General features: G+C 44.4%; 2 protein-coding genes across 2 annotated transcripts in view; one reads left to right on the top strand and one right to left on the bottom strand.

Moving 5' to 3' along the window:
* LOC131347150 (secretory phospholipase A2 receptor-like) overlaps window positions 1-5,994 on the top strand; it is a 6,035-nt gene extending 41 nt beyond the window's left edge. Inside the window, exons 1-6 of the mRNA XM_058381080.1 lie at window positions 1-157; window positions 2,038-2,117; window positions 2,327-2,389; window positions 4,327-4,680; window positions 4,769-5,125; window positions 5,263-5,994. The exon at window positions 1-157 is cut by the window's left edge and continues 41 nt beyond it. Of these exons, the coding sequence (XP_058237063.1) occupies window positions 2,353-2,389; window positions 4,327-4,680; window positions 4,769-5,125; window positions 5,263-5,630 (1,116 nt within the window). The 5' untranslated portion in view covers window positions 1-157; window positions 2,038-2,117; window positions 2,327-2,352 and the 3' untranslated portion in view covers window positions 5,631-5,994. The remainder of the gene's footprint in view (window positions 158-2,037; window positions 2,118-2,326; window positions 2,390-4,326; window positions 4,681-4,768; window positions 5,126-5,262) is intronic.
* A 1,050-nt stretch (window positions 5,995-7,044) lies between these two features.
* eri2 (ERI1 exoribonuclease family member 2) overlaps window positions 7,045-22,500 on the bottom strand; it is a 19,988-nt gene continuing 4,532 nt past the window's right edge. Inside the window, exons 5-9 of the mRNA XM_058381047.1 lie at window positions 15,124-15,251; window positions 14,625-14,784; window positions 14,049-14,149; window positions 13,898-13,979; window positions 7,045-9,002 (exon numbers count right to left, since the gene is read on the bottom strand). Of these exons, the coding sequence (XP_058237030.1) occupies window positions 7,582-9,002; window positions 13,898-13,979; window positions 14,049-14,149; window positions 14,625-14,784; window positions 15,124-15,251 (1,892 nt within the window). The 3' untranslated portion in view covers window positions 7,045-7,581. The remainder of the gene's footprint in view (window positions 9,003-13,897; window positions 13,980-14,048; window positions 14,150-14,624; window positions 14,785-15,123; window positions 15,252-22,500) is intronic.

Here is a 22,500-nt window from a genome sequence, read left to right as displayed (position 1 = left end):
GAAGCTCGCAGAGAAAACTACACCGACCTCATCACTGTGTACTCTGATGAAGACAACACTGAACTGGATAAACTGGTGAATGATGGTGTCAGCTGGACTTTCTGACCAGTAAAATGGTCTCAGCAGTCTTCTGTATGATGACTAGAACACAGCTGGTGTGAGTCTCTCTCTCTGATATCACTCTAAACCATCCTCCTCCTTTTGGGTTTTGTGTCTCTATCAGTTTCCATCCATGTGAGTGAAGTGACTCTGAGCTGGGAGAAAGCTCTGGATTACTGTCAGGAAGAGGACAGAGCTGGACAGCTGCAGATTGAGTCTAAAGATGACCAGAATAATGTTGTGAAAGAACTCAGACGGGGGGGTGTCAATGACCCAGTGTGGGTGGGGCTTAGACAGAGCAGAGTCTTCGGGTTCTGAATTTGGCCCGAGACTACAGAGACTACAGATGGAGAGACATGAACTGTCGGGCTCAGTACAGGGTTCTGTGTCACAGCACATGTTCATGAACCACAGCGGGTTCTCTGGCTCCTTAGGGGTTCTTTGTTTTCTGAAAGTGTTTTATTTTGAATTCTGTCTGAAGTATGGTTCTGTAGAGATACCGTAACACTCCTCCCAAGAGAACCCTTTCTTCCTCCATCTGTCTCTCTCTCTCTCTCTCTCTCTCTGTAGATGTGAATGGTTTATTAATAGATGGTGTATTTCACTAGATGTTTATTTCCTGTTGTAGTTGTTGCAGATGGAGCTGCTGTGGTTTGGGGGTTTGGGTTCAGACTGAATGTAGATTCCTGATATTTTATCTTCTTGAAGTGTCGTGTCCATTTCTTCTGAATGAAAGTGGATTCATTTAATAAGCTTCTTCACTAACGATGTACTGCATTGTTCATAATAAAGGTTCTGTCAGAGGTGCTGCAGGTTCCTGTTCCTTCATATCGCTCAGGTTTTACAAAATCAGGTTCATTCAGTTAAACAACCTTTTCACACCTCACACCCATGCCCACTTCACCTCATGTCCACTTCACCTCATGTCCACTTCCTGCACTTACAGAATAAGGTGCAAGGGGACGAGTGTATAGTGAAGTTCATTTGTTAATTAAAAACACACCCCAAACAGGATAAGCAGAGTGTTTAAAGAACATTTCCCAGAACTAAACTCTGACCTAAATGGAGAAAGCAGCAGATTGTTGTTTCTCTACTGAGGATGAAGTAAAGTTTTTATTGTTTCTAGTTTATTAGTTATAAGTTTTATAGTTATTGAGGCATTCCATGGGTTAACTCTGTATAGAGTTCTCCTCATGTCAGCCGTGGATAGACAGAGCACCTGATCGTTAGGAGGAGGGATGGTCTTCCTCGCTGTTGTGTTGTTCTGTACCTCAAACCGAGTGTAGAAGTCGTTCAGCGCGTCTGGGAGGGAGGCGTCACTGTCACAGGCAGGTGAAGTTGTCCTGTAGTTGGTGATCGCCTGAATGCCCTGCCACATGCACCAGGAGTCTCCGCTGTCCTGGAAGTGGCTGTAGATTCTCTGGGCGTGTGCACGCTTCACCCCTCTGATGGCTCGGGACAGTTCAGTCCTTGTTTTTAAGGCCGTCTTGTCCCCTGCTCTGAAGGCAGAGTCTCTTGACTTCAGGAGAGCACGCACCTTTGCGGTCATCCACAGCTTCTGGTTAGAGCGTGTGATGATGGTCTTGGAGACGGTCATGTCATCGATGCACTTCCCGATGTAGCCGGTCACTGATGCCGTGTACTCCTCCAAGTTGATACAACGGTTTCAGCCTCCCTGAACATATTCCATTCAGTGCATTTAATACAGTCCTGAAGGAGACCTGAGAGGTGGCTCCTGCTGGCCAGGTCTTCACCTGTAGTCTCTGTAGTTTCAGTGTGCTACAATTACTAAATGCAGTGTTTTGTGAATGTGTTTAACATAAAAATAAAGCTGCAGCTGTAAGTGTTCTGTGAAAGTCTCTGTGGTTTCATATAAATATCTAGTTACCTGTTTGAACCTGTAGCATTTGTTTATTTCGTCCTGTCCTTCCTGATCAGGTGACATCAGCACAGTGAGGTGTGTTAAAGAGGTTTGTTTCGATCACAGAGCCTCCATTCAGCCCCGAGGACCTCACCAGGTAAGACTGCTGCACTTCACCTGGATCTCTTCACCTGATCACCTGATCATCTATCAGCTTTATCATTTACACAAACACACAGCGAGCTGCTCTCTGACCAGCAGCCCATCCACTGCCTTATTATTATTATTATTATTATTATTCTTATTATTATTATTATTATTATTATTCTTATTATTATTATCTGATGTTGGACTTTAAACACACAGGGCATCACCTCAGCATTGGCATCACCATGGTAACCGTGCCTGTCCTGTTCCTCCTGCTCTCAGGTGAATACTGAATTCTGATCTATAAACTTTGATCTCAGTGTAAAAGTAAAAATCTCAGCTCCATTAATTATTAATTATTCACACACACACACACACACACGTTTTCATGTTGTTGTATATTGTGTTGATATTGAGGATTAAAGTTAGATGGTGTTTGTGCTGATTGTGGGTTTAATCGTTCGTATTTTTAAGATTTTTAACTAGCAGAAGTTCAGAGCTGCTTGAGATCTGATTAACGTCTCTGAGACACATCAGGGGGACAAAGTCTTGAAAAACCACATGAAGGTTCTGCTTTGTGATGTTCAGATAAACATCTGACAGTTTCAGATGATTTCAGTGTGATTTATGAACGTTAGCGTCACCTGTTCCTTTATGTAAACACATGTTATGGGATTAATAGTAACCTCCATCAGTGCTGATTGCTCAGCAGAAATCAGGGTGAAAATCGATCGTTTTGTATACCAACTCTCCAAAAATTGTTATGAAATTATTATTTGTGGTTCAAATGAAATGTTTATACATTGATTAGGAAGCTATTAAAATTCCCTTTAATCTGATATAAATATAAAAACCTGCTCTTTGTTAAGTTGACCGTCTGCCCATGTAATGACCAGGTGTCATGTGTTATTTTACAGCATCCTGTGTATTGTGTTTTCCTGAGTGTTACACCTGACATGTGTCTTTTCAGGTGAAATGCGATTTATTTTGGGTTCATGAATATTAATGAGGTGACAATCACGAAATGCACGGATGAATACAGTTTCTGTAGGTGCAAACGTTATTTACACATCACCACCCTACCCTGAGAAATTAGTTCCCAAAATCAGCCCAAAATATTTGTACTTCCAGACCAGCTACAGCCAAAATGGTTATATATTCTGAAAATAGAGATTACGACCTTTATTGTGATGTAAAAATATTTTTAGAAAGGAATGCTTTGCAACGCACATTTACATCTAAATCCCTGCGTGGTGGCTTCGATTAGCGAGAGAGTCAAGACGCCATTTTGTGTAGCTACTTTGCTGACATAGGTGATAAATCCATTTGTTTATTCAGGGAAATTTTTCAATTATTTAACAAGTAAATAGTGCAGCAATTTATTCAGTAAGGACATATATATATATATATATATATATAGGTATATAATAATCAGGTAATATATATAATCAGGTGATTATGCATCATTAGTGCTGAGATAAAGAGATACTAAGATACTGCTAAGAATAAGATTTAATAAGAAACCGAAGCACTGTGTAACTCTGCTGGTTATGATGAGCGCTGATATGAAGTGTAAATGAAATGGTTTGGTTTTTAATGATTTATGAAATATGACAAAATTCTGACACATTTTTATTTCACAATGAAAAATCGAGACCTACTGAAGCATTAAAACAGTGTCAGACTCTCAAGGTGTTAGGAATCAAAAACAAGACCTGAAACTCAGATTAGATCAGATCAGACTAGATTAGATTAGATCAGATTGGATTAGATAAAGTTAGATTAGATTAGATAAAATTAGATTAGATTAAACTAGACTAGATTAGATAAGATTAGTTTACATTACATTAGATGAGATAAGATTAGACTAGATTAGATTACATTAGATTAAACTAGATTAGATTAGATTAGATTAGATTAGATTAGATTAGATTAGATTAGAATGACTACAGCAGGGCAGGCTGATTAGACCTGGAGTGTATCAGCAGGGTGGAGCTCCTGTGTTGGAAGGATGAGTTTTGTCATTGTTCTTATTTATATCTCTTAGCATAAAGTTCATTTCTAAACACTCAAAAATAGCAACTGAACACAGATGTAAAAGCAAAACTGCTTCATTTGCTCCAAACAGTCCACAGTCTCTGGGTCTGAATAGAAAACTGCACATAGACGTATCACTCCTTTCTTCTCAGTTCTGCTAACTGGAGACATTTCTTCCACAGCTTTTTCTCCTCTGGTCCACAGCCTCACTACCTTCCATGTCATTCTGGGTAACATGAATCAGACTGAGGCTCAGGAAGCTTGCACAGAAAACTACACCAACCTCGTCACTGTGTACTCTGATGAAGACAACACTAAACTGGATAAACTGATAAGGAAGGAGAATATCACTTCCAGCTGGATCGGACTCTCTCGTGGTCAGTTCAATGAGAAATGGTCTAATGGTGATCCTGTAACATTTATAAATGTGAAATGGGATTCTGGGTCATTACCCTGCTGTGCTGCTGTGAAAGCTGATGGTGGATGGGAAAGACTTCAGTGCACAGAACCAAGATATTTCATGTGCTATGAACAAGGTAACTTCTGACCTGATTACAGTAGAACTATTTACACCTAAATATAACATATAAATATATAAATGTTTTATTTTTGCACTGTCCACAGATGCTTCCTCACAGACTCCTAAATATCATCTAATCCTTCAGACTAAGACCTGGTATGAAGCTCAGAGTTACTGCAGACGGAACTACACTGACCTGGTCAGCATCAGAGATCACCAGCACAATGAAGAGGTGAAGAGTAAAGGGTTAAAAAACAGCAGCAACACGCCCTTCTGGATCGGCATGCTGTGGGATGACTGGCAGTGGACTGATGGAGGAAACTCCATCTACAGAAACTGGGATTGGAATAGCAGTCAATCATCAGTCATTCAGTTATCACCATTCAGCTGTGTAGTACTGAGTGGAGGGAGATGGCTCTCAGTCCCATGCAGTGATAAACACCCTGCTCTGTGTTACAACAGTAAGTGTGGACTTTCTGAACAGTAAAATGGTCTCAGCAATCTTCTGTATGATGACTAGAACACAGCTGGTGTGAGTCTCTCTCTCTGATATCACTCTAAACCATCCTCCTCCTTTTGGGTTTTGTGTCTCTATCAGCTTCCATCCATGTGAGTGAAGTGACTCTGAGCTGGGAGAAAGCTCTGGATTACTGTCAGGAAAAGAACAGAGCTGGACTGCTGCAGATTGAGTCTAAAGATGACCAGACTGATGTGGTGAAAGAACTCAGACGGGGGGGTGTCAATGACCCTGTGTGGGTGGGGCTTAGACAGAGCCGACTCTTTGGGTTCTGGATTTGGCCCGATGGGAAGGCTGTGTTTCCGTACTCCAACTGGGATGAAGGGAAACAGCCTGAGCATCAGCTCTCTCAGCACTGCGGCGCCGTCGTTCCACAGAGAGACTACAGATGGAGAGACATGAACTGTCGGGCTCAGTACAGGGTTCTGTGTCACACCAAATGTTCATGAACCACAGCGGGTTCTCTGGCTCCTTAGGGGTTCTTTGTTTTCTGAAAGTGTTTTATTTTGAATTCTGTCTGAAGTATGATGCTGTAGAGATACCGTAACACTCCTCCCAAGAGAACCCCATATTTTCCTTCTTCCTCCATCTCTCTCTCTCTCTCTCTGTAGATGTGAATGGTTTATTAATAGATGGTGTATTTCACTAGATGTTTATTTCCTGTTGTAGTTCTTGCAGATGGAACTGCTGTGGTTTGGGGGTTTGGGTTCAGACTGAATGTAGATTCCTGATATTTTATCTTCTTGAAGTGTCGTGTCCATTTCTTCTGAATGAAAGCGGATTCATTTAATAAGCTTCTTCACTAACGATGTACTGCGTTGTTCATAATAAAGGTTCTGTCAGAGGTGCTGCAGGTTCCTGTTCCTTCATATGGCTCAGGGTCCACAATATCAGGTTCATTCAGTGTGCAGTAATGTATATGTGACAAATAAAAACAAACACAACAACTTTCATTCAGCATAAAACACACAGCACAGACAGTCTGAGGAGTGACCTGTCCGTGTGTCCATCTGTTCTCCTTTCAGAACGTTTACATTTCTATTTTAAAGTAAAAGTTTTTCAGTTCTTCGGTCCGGATCAGATCCATGTTCTGTGCTCAGAGCTGCAGCTCCTCTGGTCACCATGAGGAAGAAGCTCAGGAAAGAGGAGAAATCTGAACCACATGATGGTCAGCAGTTCTGCTGAGACTCCTACAGTGCTGACAAGTGATGGGTGAAACACACAGAAGAAGAAATAACAGTTCTGTTTAGTCAGAGTAAAGGGAAACAACCACATGGGGATGATGATCATCTGCACATTTCCATTTCCCTTTCCATTTAAAGCAGGAAGTGGTAGCTCCAGTGGTTAATGCTCTGGGATGTTGATCAGGCTTCAAACCCCAGCATCACCAAGCTGCTGCTGTTGGGCCCCTGAGCAAGGCCCTTAACCCTCCCTGCTCCAGGTGATGTATCATGCCTGACCCTGTGCTGACCACAACATGCAAAGCTGGGAGCAGTGAAAAAATAACGTCACTGTGCTGTAATATTTATTAGAGAGACAACATTTGGTGTCTGATCATATCCATGGAAACAGAATCAGAATCACTTTTATTTCCAAGTACTGTAGGCTTTACATATACAAGGAATTTGTCTTAGTGAAACAGACACATCCTGATCCTGCTGGAGTTCCTCAAACCTGCAGTGTATCTCCAGAACCTCTGGCCACAGCTCATGTCTCAACAGAGCCTGAAACTACTGAATCCTAAAAATATAAAAAATAACTAAACAGAAAGATGAGGCAAGTTTAATGTTATTTATAATTTAAAAAAAAAGAGAAAAGAATTCACAAACATTATTTTTAAATCATTTTAATCATTACATTTTGGTGATAAAGACATGACATGATGACACCGATTAACGTCTCATTCCAAATAAATATAAATAATCTAAAAATAAACATTCATGACGTCAGAATTTTACATTCAACAACATTACACACTTACACAGCTACACACAGTGAATTTATACAGAACACACCCGATAGAGTGAGACAGGTACAGAGAGACAGACAGGTCAGGAGTGAGCAGGCAGGACAGGTGTAGAGAGGAAGAGACAGGTATATATATATATATATATATACACAGAGAGAGAGAGAGGTTTAGACAGAGTGAGACAGGTTTCCGAAGAGAGAATGTGAGACAGGTACTGAGATCGAATTAGACAGGTTTAGAAAGCGAGTGAGACAGATTAAGAGAGAAGTGAGAATTTTAGAGTGAGTGAGACAGGTTTAGAAAATGAGAGAGGTGAGACAGGTTTTAAGAGTGAGACCGGTTGTAAAACACTTGTAGAGAGTGAGACAGGTTCAAAGAGAATATAAAACAGGTTTAGAAAGTGAGACAGGTTTAGAGAGTGAGACAGGAAGTCATCGAAAGTTCCTGGAAGCTGCTGTATTCAGGTTGAAGCTCAGAGCCGAAGTGTTTCTGCTCATAGCTGACAATTTAATCAGAGTCAACTCCCACTTAAAGAAGCCACACCCATTGCCACGAGCTGTGCGGCCTGGATGGGTGGAGCCATGAGGGACGGGGCCCGAGCTCCTCCTCCCTGCACAGGTGTAGAAGGCCCGACCTTGGTTTGGTCCACCGTTACACACCGTCAATCTCCTTGAACGCCGACCACAATCACACAGGGGAGCAGTGATTTTAACTCCGCCCTTCAGAGGGGGGAGGGGCAACCGTTTAGAGAAGGAGGTGGAGAAAGCTGATTGGTTGATGGAGACAGAGGACCGGTTGAAAGAGACAGAAGAGAGAGTGGATTTGTTGGGGATACAAGATGTGCCTCTTGGAGATGGGAGGGGCAACGCCTTAGAGAAGGAGAAAGCTGATTGGTTAACTGAGCAAGAAGGGCGGGTCTGGTTGATAGAACAAGATGAGTGAGAAGATTGGTTGACAGAGATATAGGGGAAAGCTGATTGGTTAAGAGAGATGGAAGCACCTGATTGATTGACGGAATAAAAGGAGCGAGCTGATTGGTTTACAGAGAGAGAAGAGAGCTTTGACTGGTTTACAGAGACGGAGCACCGAGCTGATTGGTTGCAGGTTGATGAAAGAATGGAGGAAGGAACACGAAACACTGAAGAAGAGGAGGAAGAGGAGTAGGACTGACGTGATTGGTCACTGTAAATAGAGAAAGTGATTGTGGGAGTTGTTCTTGTATTGAGTTCTTTCAGAGATCTGACTGGGTCTTCAATTATACAGGAGGGGTTGGAGTTAATTGGGCGTGGCTTTCTCTGACACACAGGAGAGGCGGAGTCACGGGGCACGATTCCAGAGTCTTCTTCTAATATCACATCGTCATAGGAAGCAGAATCCCCAAATTCCGTCACCACACACTCCTCTGACCAATCAGACGTTGGCATGTCCGGGCGTGAGGCGTGTGTGACGGTGGGGTCCGGGCGTGAGGCGTGTGTGACGGTGGGGTCCGGGCGTGAGGCGTGTGTGACGGTGGGGTCCGGGCGTGAGGCGTGTGTGACGGTGGGGTCCGGGCGTGAGGCGTGTGTGACGGTGGGGTCCGGGCGTGAGGCGTGTGTGACGGTCAGTGTGTGCAGTGGGGTGATGGAGGACAGCACAGTGCACAGGGACACCAGACTCGTGTGTGATGATGTCACAGTGTGTGTGTCGCTGGTGTGTGTCGGCTGCTTCTCTTTCCTCATGTCACACACACGTCTGTCTGCACACACTCCTCTCACTGGAACCACAGACTTCAGAACTCTCGTTACTTTCATCATGCAGCCATCTCTGATCATGCGCCAAGCCAATCGGGCAGTGTTCCGAGCATCGTCCAGACCTACACACACACACACTTTTATATACTGTGTCTTTGTGTGAGTGTGTTCTCTCAGTGTGTGTGTGTCTTTGTGTGAGTGTGTTCTCTCAGTGTGTGTGTCTTTGTGTGAGTGTGTTCTCTCAGTGTGTGTGTGTCTTTGTGTGAGTGTGTTCTCTCAGTGTGTGTGTGTGTCTTTGTGTGAGTGTGTTCTCTCAGTGTGTGTGTGTCTTTGTGTGAGTGTGTTCTCTCAGTGTGTGTGTCTTTGTGTGAGTGTGTTCTCTCAGTGTGTGTGTGTCTTTGTGTGAGTGTGTTCTCTCAGTGTGTGTGTGTGTCTTTGTGTGAGTGTGTTCTCTCAGTGTGTGTGTGTCTTTGTGTGAGTGTGTTCTCTCAGTGTGTGTGTGTCTTTGTGTGAGTGTGTTCTCTCAGTGTGTGTGTGTCTGTGTGAGTGTGTTCTCTCAGTGTGTGTGTCTTTGTGTGAGTGTGTTCTCTCAGTGTGTGTGTGTCTTTGTGTGAGTGTGTTCTCTCAGTGTGTGTGTGTGTCTTTGTGTGAGTGTGTTCTCTCAGTGTGTGTGTGTCTTTGTGTGAGTGTGTTCTCTCAGTGTGTGTGTGTCTTTGTGTGAGTGTGTTCTCTCAGTGTGTGTGTGTCTTTGTGTGAGTGTGTTCTCTCAGTGTGTGTGTGTCTGTGTGAGTGTGTTCTCTCAGTGTGTGTGTGTCTTTGTGTGAGTGTGTTCTCTCAGTGTGTGTGTGTCTGTGTGAGTGTGTTCTCTCAGTGTGTGTGTGTCTTTGTGTGAGTGTGTTCTCTCAGTGTGTGTGTGTCTTTGTGTGAGTGTGTTCTCTCAGTGTGTGTGTCTTTGTGTGAGTGTGTTCTCTCAGTGTGTGTGTGTCTGTGTGAGTGTGTTCTCTCAGTGTGTGTGTGTGTCTTTGTGTGAGTGTGTTCTCTCAGTGTGTGTGTGTCTTTGTGTGAGTGTGTTCTCTCAGTGTGTGTGTGTGTCTTTGTGTGAGTGTGTTCTCTCAGTGTGTGTGTGTGTCTTTGTGTGAGTGTGTTCTCTCAGTGTGTGTGTGTGTCTTTGTGTGAGTGTGTTCTCTCAGTGTGTGTGTGTGTCTTTGTGTGAGTGTGTTCTCTCAGTGTGTGTGTGTGTCTTTGTGTGAGTGTGTTCTCTCAGTGTGTGTGTGTGTCTTTGTGTGAGTGTGTTCTCTCAGTGTGTGTGTCTTTGTGTGAGTGTGTTCTCTCAGTGTGTGTGTCTGTGTGAGTGTGTTCTCTCAGTGTGTGTGTGTGTCTTTGTGTGAGTGTGTTCTCTCAGTGTGTGTGTGTCTTTGTGTGAGTGTGTTCTCTCAGTGTGTGTGTGTGTCTTTGTGTGAGTGTGTTCTCTCAGTGTGTGTGTGTGTCTTTGTGTGAGTGTGTTCTCTCAGTGTGTGTGTGTGTCTTTGTGTGAGTGTGTTCTCTCAGTGTGTGTGTGTGTCTTTGTGTGAGTGTGTTCTCTCAGTGTGTGTGTGTGTCTTTGTGTGAGTGTGTTCTCTCAGTGTGTGTGTGTCTTTGTGTGAGTGTGTTCTCTCAGTGTGTGTGTCTTTGTGTGAGTGTGTTCTCTCAGTGTGTGTGTCTTTGTGTGAGTGTGTTCTCTCAGTGTGTGTGTCTTTGTGTGAGTGTGTTCTCTCAGTGTGTGTGTGTCTTTGTGTGAGTGTGTTCTCTCAGTGTGTGTGTGTCTTTGTGTGAGTGTGTTCTCTCAGTGTGTGTGTCTTTGTGTGAGTGTGTTCTCTCAGTGTGTGTGTGTCTTTGTGTGAGTGTGTTCTCTCAGTGTGTGTGTCTTTGTGTGAGTGTGTTCTCTCAGTGTGTGTGTCTTTGTGTGAGTGTGTTCTCTCAGTGTGTGTGTGTCTTTGTGTGAGTGTGTTCTCTCAGTGTGTGTGTGTGTGAGTGTGTTCTCTCAGTGTGTGTGTCTGTGTGAGTGTGTTCTCTCAGTGTGTGTGTCTTTGTGCGAGTGTGTTCTCTCAGTGTGTGTGTCTTTGTGTGAGTGTGTTCTCTCAGTGTGTGTGTGTCTTTGTGTGAGTGTGTTCTCTCAGTGTGTGTGTGTCTTTGTGTGAGTGTGTTCTCTCAGTGTGTGTGTGTCTTTGTGTGAGTGTGTTCTCTCAGTGTGTGTGTCTGTGTGTGAGTGTGTTCTCTCAGTGTGTGTGTGTCTTTGTGTGAGTGTGTTCTCTCAGTGTGTGTGTGTCTGTGTGAGTGTGTTCTCTCAGTGTGTGTGTCTTTGTGTGAGTGTGTTCTCTCAGTGTGTGTGTGTCTGTGTGAGTGTGTTCTCTCAGTGTGTGTGTGTCTTTGTGTGAGTGTGTTCTCTCAGTGTGTGTGTGTCTTTGTGTGAGTGTGTTCTCTCAGTGTGTGTGTGTCTGTGTGAGTGTGTTCTCTCAGTGTGTGTGTGTGTCTTTGTGTGAGTGTGTTCTCTCAGTGTGTGTGTCTTTGTGTGAGTGTGTTCTCTCAGTGTGTGTGTGTCTTTGTGTGAGTGTGTTCTCTCAGTGTGTGTGTGTCTGTGTGAGTGTGTTCTCTCAGTGTGTGTGTGTCTTTGTGTGAGTGTGTTCTCTCAGTGTGTGTGTCTTTGTGTGAGTGTGTTCTCTCAGTGTGTGTGTGTCTTTGTGTGAGTGTGTTCTCTCAGTGTGTGTGTGTCTTTGTGTGAGTGTGTTCTCTCAGTGTGTGTGTGTCTTTGTGTGAGTGTGTTCTCTCAGTGTGTGTGTGTCTTTGTGTGAGTGTGTTCTCTCAGTGTGTGTGTGTGTCTTTGTGTGAGTGTGTTCTCTCAGTGTGTGTGTGTGTCTTTGTGTGAGTGTGTTCTCTCAGTGTGTGTGTGTCTTTGTGTGAGTGTGTTCTCTCAGTGTGTGTGTGTCTGTGTGAGTGTGTTCTCTCAGTGTGTGTGTGTCTTTGTGTGAGTGTGTTCTCTCAGTGTGTGTGTGTGTCTTTGTGTGAGTGTGTTCTCTCAGTGTGTGTGTGTGTCTTTGTGTGAGTGTGTTCTCTCAGTGTGTGTGTGTCTTTGTGTGAGTGTGTTCTCTCAGTGTGTGTGTGTGTCTTTGTGTGAGTGTGTTCTCTCAGTGTGTGTGTGTCTTTGTGTGAGTGTGTTCTCTCAGTGTGTGTGTGTCTTTGTGTGAGTGTGTTCTCTCAGTGTGTGTGTGTGTCTTTGTGTGAGTGTGTTCTCTCAGTGTGTGTGTGTCTTTGTGTGAGTGTGTTCTCTCAGTGTGTGTGTGTGTCTTTGTGTGAGTGTGTTCTCTCAGTGTGTGTGTCTTTGTGTGAGTGTGTTCTCTCAGTGTGTGTGTGTCTTTGTGTGAGTGTGTTCTCTCAGTGTGTGTGTCTTTGTGTGAGTGTGTTCTCTCAGTGTGTGTGTGTCTGTGTGAGTGTGTTCTCTCAGTGTGTGTGTGTCTTTGTGTGAGTGTGTTCTCTCAGTGTGTGTGTGTGTCTTTGTGTGAGTGTGTTCTCTCAGTGTGTGTGTGTGTCTTTGTGTGAGTGTGTTCTCTCAGTGTGTGTGTGTCTTTGTGTGAGTGTGTTCTCTCAGTGTGTGTGTGTCTTTGTGTGAGTGTGTTCTCTCAGTGTGTGTGTGTCTTTGTGTGAGTGTGTTCTCTCAGTGTGTGTGTGTCTTTGTGCGAGTGTGTTCTCTCAGTGTGTGTGTGTCTGTGTGAGTGTGTTCTCTCAGTGTGTGTGTGTCTGTGTGAGTGTGTTCTCTCAGTGTGTGTGTCTTTGTGCGAGTGTGTTCTCTCAGTGTGTGTGTGTCTGTGTGAGTGTGTTCTCTCAGTGTGTGTGTGTCTTTGTGTGAGTGTGTTCTCTCAGTGTGTGTGTGTGTCTTTGTGTGAGTGTGTTCTCTCAGTGTGTGTGTGTCTTTGTGTGAGTGTGTTCTCTCAGTGTGTGTGTGTGTCTTTGTGTGAGTGTGTTCTCTCAGTGTGTGTGTCTTTGTGTGAGTGTGTTCTCTCAGTGTGTGTGTCTTTGTGTGAGTGTGTTCTCTCAGTGTGTGTGTCTGTGTGAGTGTGTTCTCTCAGTGTGTGTGTGTCTTTGTGTGAGTGTGTTCTCTCAGTGTGTGTGTGTCTTTGTGTGAGTGTGTTCTCTCAGTGTGTGTGTGTCTTTGTGTGAGTGTGTTCTCTCAGTGTGTGTGTGTCTGTGTGAGTGTGTTCTCTCAGTGTGTGTGTGTGTCTTTGTGTGAGTGTGTTCTCTCAGTGTGTGTGTGTCTTTGTGTGAGTGTGTTCTCTCAGTGTGTGTGTGTCTTTGTGTGAGTGTGTTCTCTCAGTGTGTGTGTGTCTTTGTGTGAGTGTGTTCTCTCAGTGTGTGTGTGTCTTTGTGTGAGTGTGTTCTCTCAGTGTGTGTGTCTTTGTGTGAGTGTGTTCTCTCAGTGTGTGTGTCTTTGTGTGAGTGTGTTCTCTCAGTGTGTGTGTGTCTTTGTGTGAGTGTGTTCTCTCAGTGTGTGTGTGTCTTTGTGTGAGTGTGTTCTCTCAGTGTGTGTGTGTCTTTGTGTGAGTGTGTTCTCTCAGTGTGTGTGTGTCTTTGTGTGAGTGTGTTCTCTCAGTGTGTGTGTGTCTTTGTGTGAGTGTGTTCTCTCAGTGTGTGTGTGTCTTTGTGTGAGTGTGTTCTCTCAGTGTGTGTGTCTTTGTGTGAGTGTGTTCTCTCAGTGTGTGTGTGTCTTTGTGTGAGTGTGTTCTCTCAGTGTGTGTGTGTCTGTGTGAGTGTGTTCTCTCAGTGTGTGTGTGTCTTTGTGTGAGTGTGTTCTCTCAGTGTGTGTGTCTTTGTGTGAGTGTGTTCTCTCAGTGTGTGTGTGTCTTTGTGTGAGTGTGTTCTCTCAGTGTGTGTGTGTCTTTGTGTGAGTGTGTTCTCTCAGTGTGTGTGTGTCTTTGTGTGAGTGTGTTCTCTCAGTGTGTGTGTGTCTTTGTGTGAGTGTGTTCTCTCAGTGTGTGTGTGTGTGTACCAGAGTGTTCTCGCCCGGAGAACTCAATGCCCAGGTCCTGCAGGGCTCCATTAAGGCCTTTTGGCTTGCGGTTGTAGAAAATCTGAAGTGGACAAGAAGGTTAAATTATTGGTGTTAGACACACACTGCACAGGTGTGTGTGTGTGTTTACCCTGTATGTAGCTCGAAGGTCAATCCAGCTATTCAGAGACTCAGGTTTAGTGATCTGCTTGCGTTTACACTCGTACTGCAAACACACACCGAGATCCCAATCTGTACACACACATACACACACACACACTTAACAATACTACTTAGTGTGACTCTGTGAAAATGTGTGTGTGTGTTTTACTTGACCAGGTGAGGAAGGCGCAGGGTTTCCTGGCTGCAGTGGTGTGTGTGTGTGTGTTACCTGACCAGGTGAGGAAGGCGCAGGGTTTCCTGGCTGCAGTGGTGTGTGTGTGTGTGTGTTTGTGTGTGTGTGTGTGTTACCTGACCAGGTGAGGAAGGCGCAGGGTTTCCTGGCTGCAGTGGTGTGTGTGTGTGTGTGTTACCTGACCAGGTGAGGAAGGCGCAGGGTTTCCTGGCTGCAGTGGTGTGTGTGTGTGTGTGTTACCTGACCAGGTGAGGAAGGCGCAGGGTTTCCTGGCTGCAGTGGTGTGTGTGTGTGTGTGTGTTACCTGACCAGGTGAGGAAGGCGCAGGGTTTCCTGGCTGCAGTGGTATGTGTGTGTGTGTGTGTGTGTTACCTGACCAGGTGAGGAAGGCGCAGGGTTTCCTGGCTGCAGTGGTGTGTGTGTGTGTGTCATCGCTCAGGAACACCACGTCTCTCTCCTGCTGCAGTGTGTGAAGCCAGCGTGTAAACCTGGACAGGCAGATCTGCAGAGGAAGCCCCGCCTCCACCTGCTCCTGTTGACCAATGACAGACCAGCATTTTTAAATATGCAGATCAATGATTCTGTCTGACTGCAGACAGGCAGAGAGAGAGAGATAGAGAGAGAGATAGAGAGAGAGATAGAGAGAGAGAGAGAGAGAGAGAAACAGGCAGACAGGTAGAGAGACAGACAGGCAGGGAGAGAGATATGCAGAGAAATGGGCAGAAAGGTGAAGAGAGAGACAGGCAGAGAGGTGGAGAGAGACAGGTAGAGAGGAAGACAGGCAGGGAGAGAGACAGGCAGAAAGACATACATGCAGAGAGAAATACAGATAGAGAGACAGACAGGCAGAGAGACAGACAGGTGTGTGTACCTGTGTAATGCCCGTGAGCTCTGTACAGAAGGAGGAGAGAAGTGGATGTTCCTGTGGCTGGACATACGAGTGGAACTCAGACTCTATCTGTCCGGTGTGTGTGTTCATCAGTACAGCAGGGAACTCAACTGAACAGAGGGTGAGAACACACACACACACACACACACAGACAGATACACACACACACACGTGGACATGAGGAGATATGAAGAGATGTGAGGAGATATGAAGAGATGTGAGGAGATGTGAGATGTATGTGAGGAGATGGATGTGAGGAGATGTGAGATGTATGTGAGGAGATGTATGTGAGGAGATGTGAGATGTATGTGAGATGTATGTGAGGAGATGTGAGATGTATGTGAGATGTATGTGAGGAGATGTGTGTGAGGAGATGTGAGATGTGTGTGGTGAGATGTATGTGAGATGTATGTGAGGAGATGTGAGATGTATGTGGTGAGATGTATGTGAGGAGATGTGAGATTATGTGAGGAGATGTATGTGAGGAGATGAGATGTATGTGAGGAGATGTGTGTGAGATGTGTGTGAGGAGATGTGTGTGAGATGTGTGTGAGGAGATGAGATGTATGTGAGGAGATGTATGTGAGGAGATGTGAGATGTATGTGAGATGTATGTGAGGAGATGTGAGATGTGTGTGAGGAGATGTGTGTGAGGAGATGTGAGATGTGTGTGAGGAGATGTGAGATGTATGTTAGATGTATGTGAGGAGATGTATGTGAGGAGATGTGAGATGTATGTGAGATGTGTGTGAGGAGATGTATGTGAGATGTGTGTGAGGAGATGTGAGATGTATGTGAGATGTATGTGAGGAGATGTGAGATGTATGTGAGATGTATGTGAGGAGATGTGAGATGTATGTGAGATGTATGTGAGGAGATGTGAGATGTGTGTGAGGAGATGTGAGATGTATGTGAGGAGATGTGAGATGTATGTGAGGAGATGTGAGATGTATGTTAGATGTATGTGAGGAGATGTATGTGAGGAGATGTGAGATGTATGTGAGATGTGTGTGAGGAGATGTATGTGAGATGTGTGTGAGGAGATGTGTGTGAGGAGATGTGAGATGTATGTGAGGAGATGTGTGTGAGGAGATGTGAGATGTATGTGAGGAGATGTATGTGAGATGTGTGTGAGGAGATGTGAGGTGTGTGAGGAGATGTATGTGAGGAGATGTGAGATGTATGTGAGGAGATGTGTGTGAGGAGATGTGAGATGTATGTGAGGAGATGTGTGTGAGGAGATGTGAGATGTGTGTGAGGAGATGTGAGATGTATGTGAGATGTATGTGAGGAGATGTGAGATGTATGTGAGATGTGTGTGAGGAGATGTATGTGAGGAGATGTGAGATGTGTGTGAGGAGATGTGAGATGTATGTGAGGAGATGTGTGTGAGATGTGTGTGAGGAGATGTGTGTGAGATGTGTGTGAGGAGATGTGTGTGAGGAGATGTGAGATGTGAGATGTATGTGAGGAGATGTGAGATGTGTGTTAGATGTATGTGAGGAGATGTATGTGAGGAGATGTGAGATGTATGTGAGAGATGTGAGAGGTGTGTGAGAGATGTAGAGATGTATGTGAGAGATGTGAGATGTATGTGAGGAGATGTATGTGAGAGATGTGAGATGTATGTGAGGAGATGTATGTGAGAGATGTGTGTGAGAGATGTGTGTGAGGAGATGTATGTGAGGAGATGTAGAGATGTATGTGAGAGAGATGTATGTGAGAGATGTAGAGATGTATGTGAGAGATGTGTGTGAGAGATGTGAGATGTATGTGAGAGATGTATGTGAGAGATGTGATGTGTGTGAGGAGATGTGAGATGTATGTGAGAGATGTGTGAGGAGATGTATGTGAGAGATGTGAGAGATGTATGTGAGATGTGTGTGAGGAGATGTGTGTGAGAGATGTAGAGATGTGTGAGGAGATGTGAGATGTATGTGAGGAGATGTACGTGAGGAGATGTGTGTGAGGAGATGTGAGATGTATGTGAGGAGATGTGAGATGTATGTGAGATGTATGTGAGGAGATGTGTGTGAGGAGATGTGAGATGTATGTGAGATGTGAGATGTATGTGAGGAGATGTATGTGAGATGTATGTGAGGAGATGTGAGATGTATGTGAGGAGATGTATGTGAGGAGATGTGAGGAGATGTGAGAGATGTGAGATGTATGTGAGAGATGTGTGTGAGAGATGTGAGAGATGTGAGAGATGTATGTGAGGAGATGTAGAGATGTATGTGAGATGTATGTGAGGAGATGTGAGAGAGGAGATGTATGTGAGATGTGTGTGAGGAGATGTGAGATGTATGTGAGGAGATGTGAGGTGTGTGAGGAGATGTGTGTGAGGAGATGTGTGTGAGGAGATGTGAGATGTATGTGAGGAGATGTATGTGAGGAGATGTGAGATGTATGTGAGGAGATGTATGTGAGGAGATGTGAGATGTGTGTGAGGAGATGTATGTGAGGAGATGTATGTGAGATGTGAGATGTATGTGAGGAGATGTGAGATGTGTGTGAGGAGATGTATGTGAGGAGATGTGTGTGAGGAGATGTGAGATGTATGTGAGGAGATGTGTGTGAGGAGATGTGAGATGTATGTGAGGAGATGTACGTGAGGAGATGTACGTGAGGAGATGTGAGATGTATGTGAGGAGATGTGAGATGTATGTGAGGAGATGTGTGTGAGGAGATGTGAGATGTATGTGAGGAGATGTATGTGAGGAGATGTGAGATGTATGTGAGGAGATGTGAGATGTATGTGAGGAGATGTGAGATGTATGTGAGGAGATGTGTGTGAGGAGATGTGAGATGTATGTGAGGAGATGTGAGATGTATGTGAGGAGATGTATGTGAGGAGATGTGAGATGTATGTGAGGAGATGTATGTGAGGAGATGTGAGATGTATGTGAGATGTGTGTGAGGAGATGTGAGGAGATGTGAGATGTATGTGAGAGATGTAGAGATGTGTGAGGAGATGTAGAGATGTATGTGAGGAGATGTATGTGAGAGATGTATGTGAGAGATGTAGAGATGTATGTGAGAGATGTAGAGATGTATGTGAGGAGATGTGAGATGTATGTGAGAGATGTAGATGTATGTGAGAGATGTAGAGATGTATGTGAGAGATGTATGTGAGGAGATGTATGTGAGGAGATGTGAGATGTGTGTGAGGAGATGTATGTGAGGAGATGTATGTGAGATGTGAGATGTATGTGAGGAGATGTGAGATGTGTGTGAGGAGATGTGAGATGTGTGTGAGGAGATGTGAGATGTATGTGAGGAGATGTGAGATGTGTGTGAGGAGATGTATGTGAGGAGATGTGAGATGTATGTGAGGAGATGTATGTGAGGAGATGAGATGTATGTGAGATGTATGTGAGATGTATGTGAGGAGATGTGAGATGTATGTGAGGAGATGTGAGAGAGGAGATGTGAGATGTATGTGAGAGATGTAGAGATGTATGTGAGAGATGTGTGTGAGAGATGAGATGTATGTGAGGAGATGTGAGAGATGTGTGAGAGATGTAGAGATGTAGAGATGTATGTGAGAGATGTGAGATGTATGTGAGGAGATGTGTGTGAGAGATGTAGAGATGTGTGAGAGATGTAGAGATGTGTGAGAGATGTATGTGAGATATCTGTGTGAGGAGATGTGGATATCTGTGTGAGGAGATGTGGATATCTGTGTGAGGAGATGTGGATATCTGTGTGAGGAGATGTGGATATCTGTGTGAGGAGATGTGAGATGTATGTGAGATGTGTGTGAGGAGATGTGAGATGTGTGTGAGGAGATGTGAGATGTGTGTGAGGAGATGTGAGATGTATGTGAGGAGATGTGAGATGTGTGTGAGGAGATGTGAGGCTGTATGTTAGATGTATGTGAGGAGATGTATGATGTATGTGAGATGTGTGTGAGGAGATGTATGTGAGGAGATGTGAGATGTGTGTGAGGAGATGTGTGTGAGGAGATGTGAGATGTATGTGAGAGATGTGTGAGATGAGAGATGTGAGGAGATGTGTGAGGAGATGTGAGATGTATGTGAGAGATGTGAGATATATGAGAGATGTGTGTGAGGAGATGTGAGATGTATGTGAGGAGATGTGAGATGTATGTGAGGAGATGTATGTGAGGAGATGTGAGATGTATGTGAGGAGATGTGTGTGAGGAGATGTGAGATGTATGTGAGGAGATGTGTGTGAGGAGATGAGATGTATGTGAGGAGATGTATGTGAGATGTGTGTGAGGAGATGTGAGATGTATGTGAGGAGATGTGAGATGTGTGTGAGGAGATGTGAGATGTGTGTGAGGAGATGTGAGATGTATGTGAGGAGATGTATGTGAGGAGATGTGAGATGTATGTGAGATGTGTGTGAGGAGATGTATGTGAGGAGATGTGAGATGTGTGTGAGGAGATGTGTGTGAGGAGATGTGAGATGTATGTGAGGAGATGTGTGTGAGGAGATGTGAGATGTATGTGAGGAGATGTGAGATGTATGTGAGGAGATGTGAGAGATGTGTGAGAGATGTGTGTGAGGAGATGTGAGAGATGTGAGAGATGTGTGTGAGGAGATGTAGAGATGTATGTGAGAGATGTGAGGAGATGTGAGATGTGTGTGAGGAGATGTATGTGAGGAGATGTAGAGATGTATGTGAGTGTGAGGAGATGTATGTGAGGAGATGTAGAGATGTATGTGAGAGATGTGTGTGAGGAGATGTATGAGAGATGTATGTGAGAGATGTGAGATGTATGTGAGAGATGTGAGATGTATGTGAGAGATGTGTGAGAGATGTATGTGAGAGAGATGTGTGAGAGATGTAGAGATGTATGTGAGGAGATGTGTGTGAGAGATGTGAGATGTATGTGAGAGAGATGTATGTGAGAGATGTAGAGATGTATGTGAGGAGATGTGAGAGAGGAGATGTAGAGATGTGAGAGATGTGTGAGGAGATGTGAGATGTGAGATGTATGTGAGGAGATGTGAGGTGTGTGAGGAGATGTGTGTGAGGAGATGTGAGATGTATGTGAGGAGATGTGAGAGAGGAGATGTATGTGAGGAGATGTGAGAGAGGAGATGTATGTGAGGAGATGTGAGAGAGGAGATGTATGTGAGGAGATGTGAGAGAGGAGATGTATGTGAGGAGATGTGAGATGTATGTGAGGAGATGTGAGATGTATGTGAGGAGATGTGTGTGAGGAGATGTTAGATGTGTGTGAGGAGATGTGTGTGAGGAGATGTGAGATGTATGTGAGGAGATGTTAGATGTGTGTGAGGAGATGTGTGTGAGGAGATGTGAGATGTATGTGAGGAGATGTGTGTGAGGAGATGTGAGATGTATGTGAGGAGATGTATGTGAGGAGATGTGAGATGTATGTGAGGAGATGTGAGATGTATGTGAGGAGATGTGAGATGTGTGTGAGGAGATGTGTGTGAGGAGATGTGAGATGTGTGTGAGGAGATGTGAGATGTATGTGAGGAGATGTGTGTGAGAGATGTGAGAGATGTATGTGAGAGATGTGAGATGTATGTGAGAGATGTGTGTGAGAGATGTGAGAGATGTATGTGAGAGATGTGAGATGTATGTGAGAGATGTGAGATGTATGTGAGAGATGTGTGTGAGAGATGTGAGATGTATGTGAGAGAGATGTGTGTGAGAGATGTGAGATGTATGTGAGAGATGTATGTGAGAGATGTGAGATGTATGTGAGGAGATGTGTGTGAGGAGATGTAGAGATGTATGTGAGAGATGTGTGTGAGAGAGATGTAGAGATGTATGTGAGAGATGATGTGAGAGATGTAGAGATGTGTGTGAGGAGATGTGAGATGTATGTGAGGAGATGTGTGTGAGGAGATGTGAGATGTATGTGAGGAGATGTGAGATGTGTGTGAGGAGATGTATGTGAGGAGATGTATGTGAGGAGATGTGAGATGTATGTGAGGAGATGTGTGTGAGGAGATGTGAGATGTATGTGAGGAGATGTGTGTGAGGAGATGTGAGATGTATGTGAGGAGATGTGAGATGTATGTGAGGAGATGTGAGATGTATGTGAGGAGATGTATGTGAGGAGATGTGAGATGTATGTGAGGAGATGTGTGTGAGGAGATGTGAGATGTATGTGAGAGATGTAGAGATGTATGAGATGTGAGATGTATGTGAGGAGATGTGTGTGAGATGTAGAGATGTATGAGAGATGTAGAGATGTATGTGAGAGATGTAGAGATGTATGTGAGATGTGTGTGAGGAGATGTGAGATGTATGTGGTGAGGTGTGTGAGGAGATGTGAGATGTATGTGGTGAGATGTATGTGAGGAGATGTGAGATGTATGTGGTGAGATGTATGTGGTGAGATGTATGTGAGATGTGTGTGAGGAGATGTGAGATGTATGTGGTGAGATGTATGTGAGGAGATGTGAGATGTATGTGGTGAGATGTATGTGAGGAGATGTATGTGAGATGTATGTGAGGAGATGTATGTGAGGAGATGTGAGATGTATGTGAGGAGATGTGTGTGAGATGTGTGTGAGGAGATGAGATGTATGTGAGGAGATGTGAGATGTATGTGGTGAGATGTGTGTGAGGAGATGTGAGATGTATGTGAGGAGATGTGAGATGTATGTGAGGAGATGTGAGATGTATGTGAGGAGATGTATGTGAGGAGATGTGAGATGTATGTGAGGAGATGTGAGATGTGTGTGAGGAGATGTGAGATGTGTGTGAGGAGGTGTGTGAGGAGATGTGAGGTGTGTGAGGAGATGTGTGTGAGGAGATGTGAGGTGTGTGAGGAGATGTGTGTGAGGAGATGTGAGGTGTGTGAGGAGATGTGTGTGAGGAGATGTGAGGTGTGTGAGGAGATGTGTGTGAGGAGATGTGAGGTGTGTGAGGAGATGTGAGAGATGTATGTGAGAGATGTAGAGATGTATGTGAGAGATGTGAGATGTATGTGAGAGATGTAGATGTGTGAGGAGATGTGTGTGAGAGATGTAGAGATGTGTGTGAGGAGATGTATGTGAGAGATGTATGTGTGAGAGATGTATGTGAGAGATGTATGTGAGAGAGATGTAGAGATGTATGTGAGAGAGAGATGTATGTGAGGAGATGTATGTGAGATGTATGAGATGTATGTGAGAGATGTATGTGAGATGTATGTGAGATGTATGTGAGAGATGTGTGTGAGAGATGTAGAGATGTATGAGAGAGATGTATGTGAGAGATGTGTGTGAGAATGTAGAGATGTATGTGAGAGATGTGTGTGAGAGATGTAGAGATGTATGTGAGAGATGTGAGGAGATGAGAGATGTATGTGAGATGTATGTGAGAGATGTGTGAGGAGATGTGAGATGTAGAGATGAGATGTATGT

Source organism: Hemibagrus wyckioides, linkage group LG26, assembly GCF_019097595.1.
Source record: "Hemibagrus wyckioides isolate EC202008001 linkage group LG26, SWU_Hwy_1.0, whole genome shotgun sequence".
NCBI lineage: Eukaryota > Metazoa > Chordata > Actinopteri > Siluriformes > Bagridae > Hemibagrus > Hemibagrus wyckioides.
Note: the sequence above shows the minus strand (reverse complement) of the source record. Positions and strands in the feature narration are given on the sequence as shown.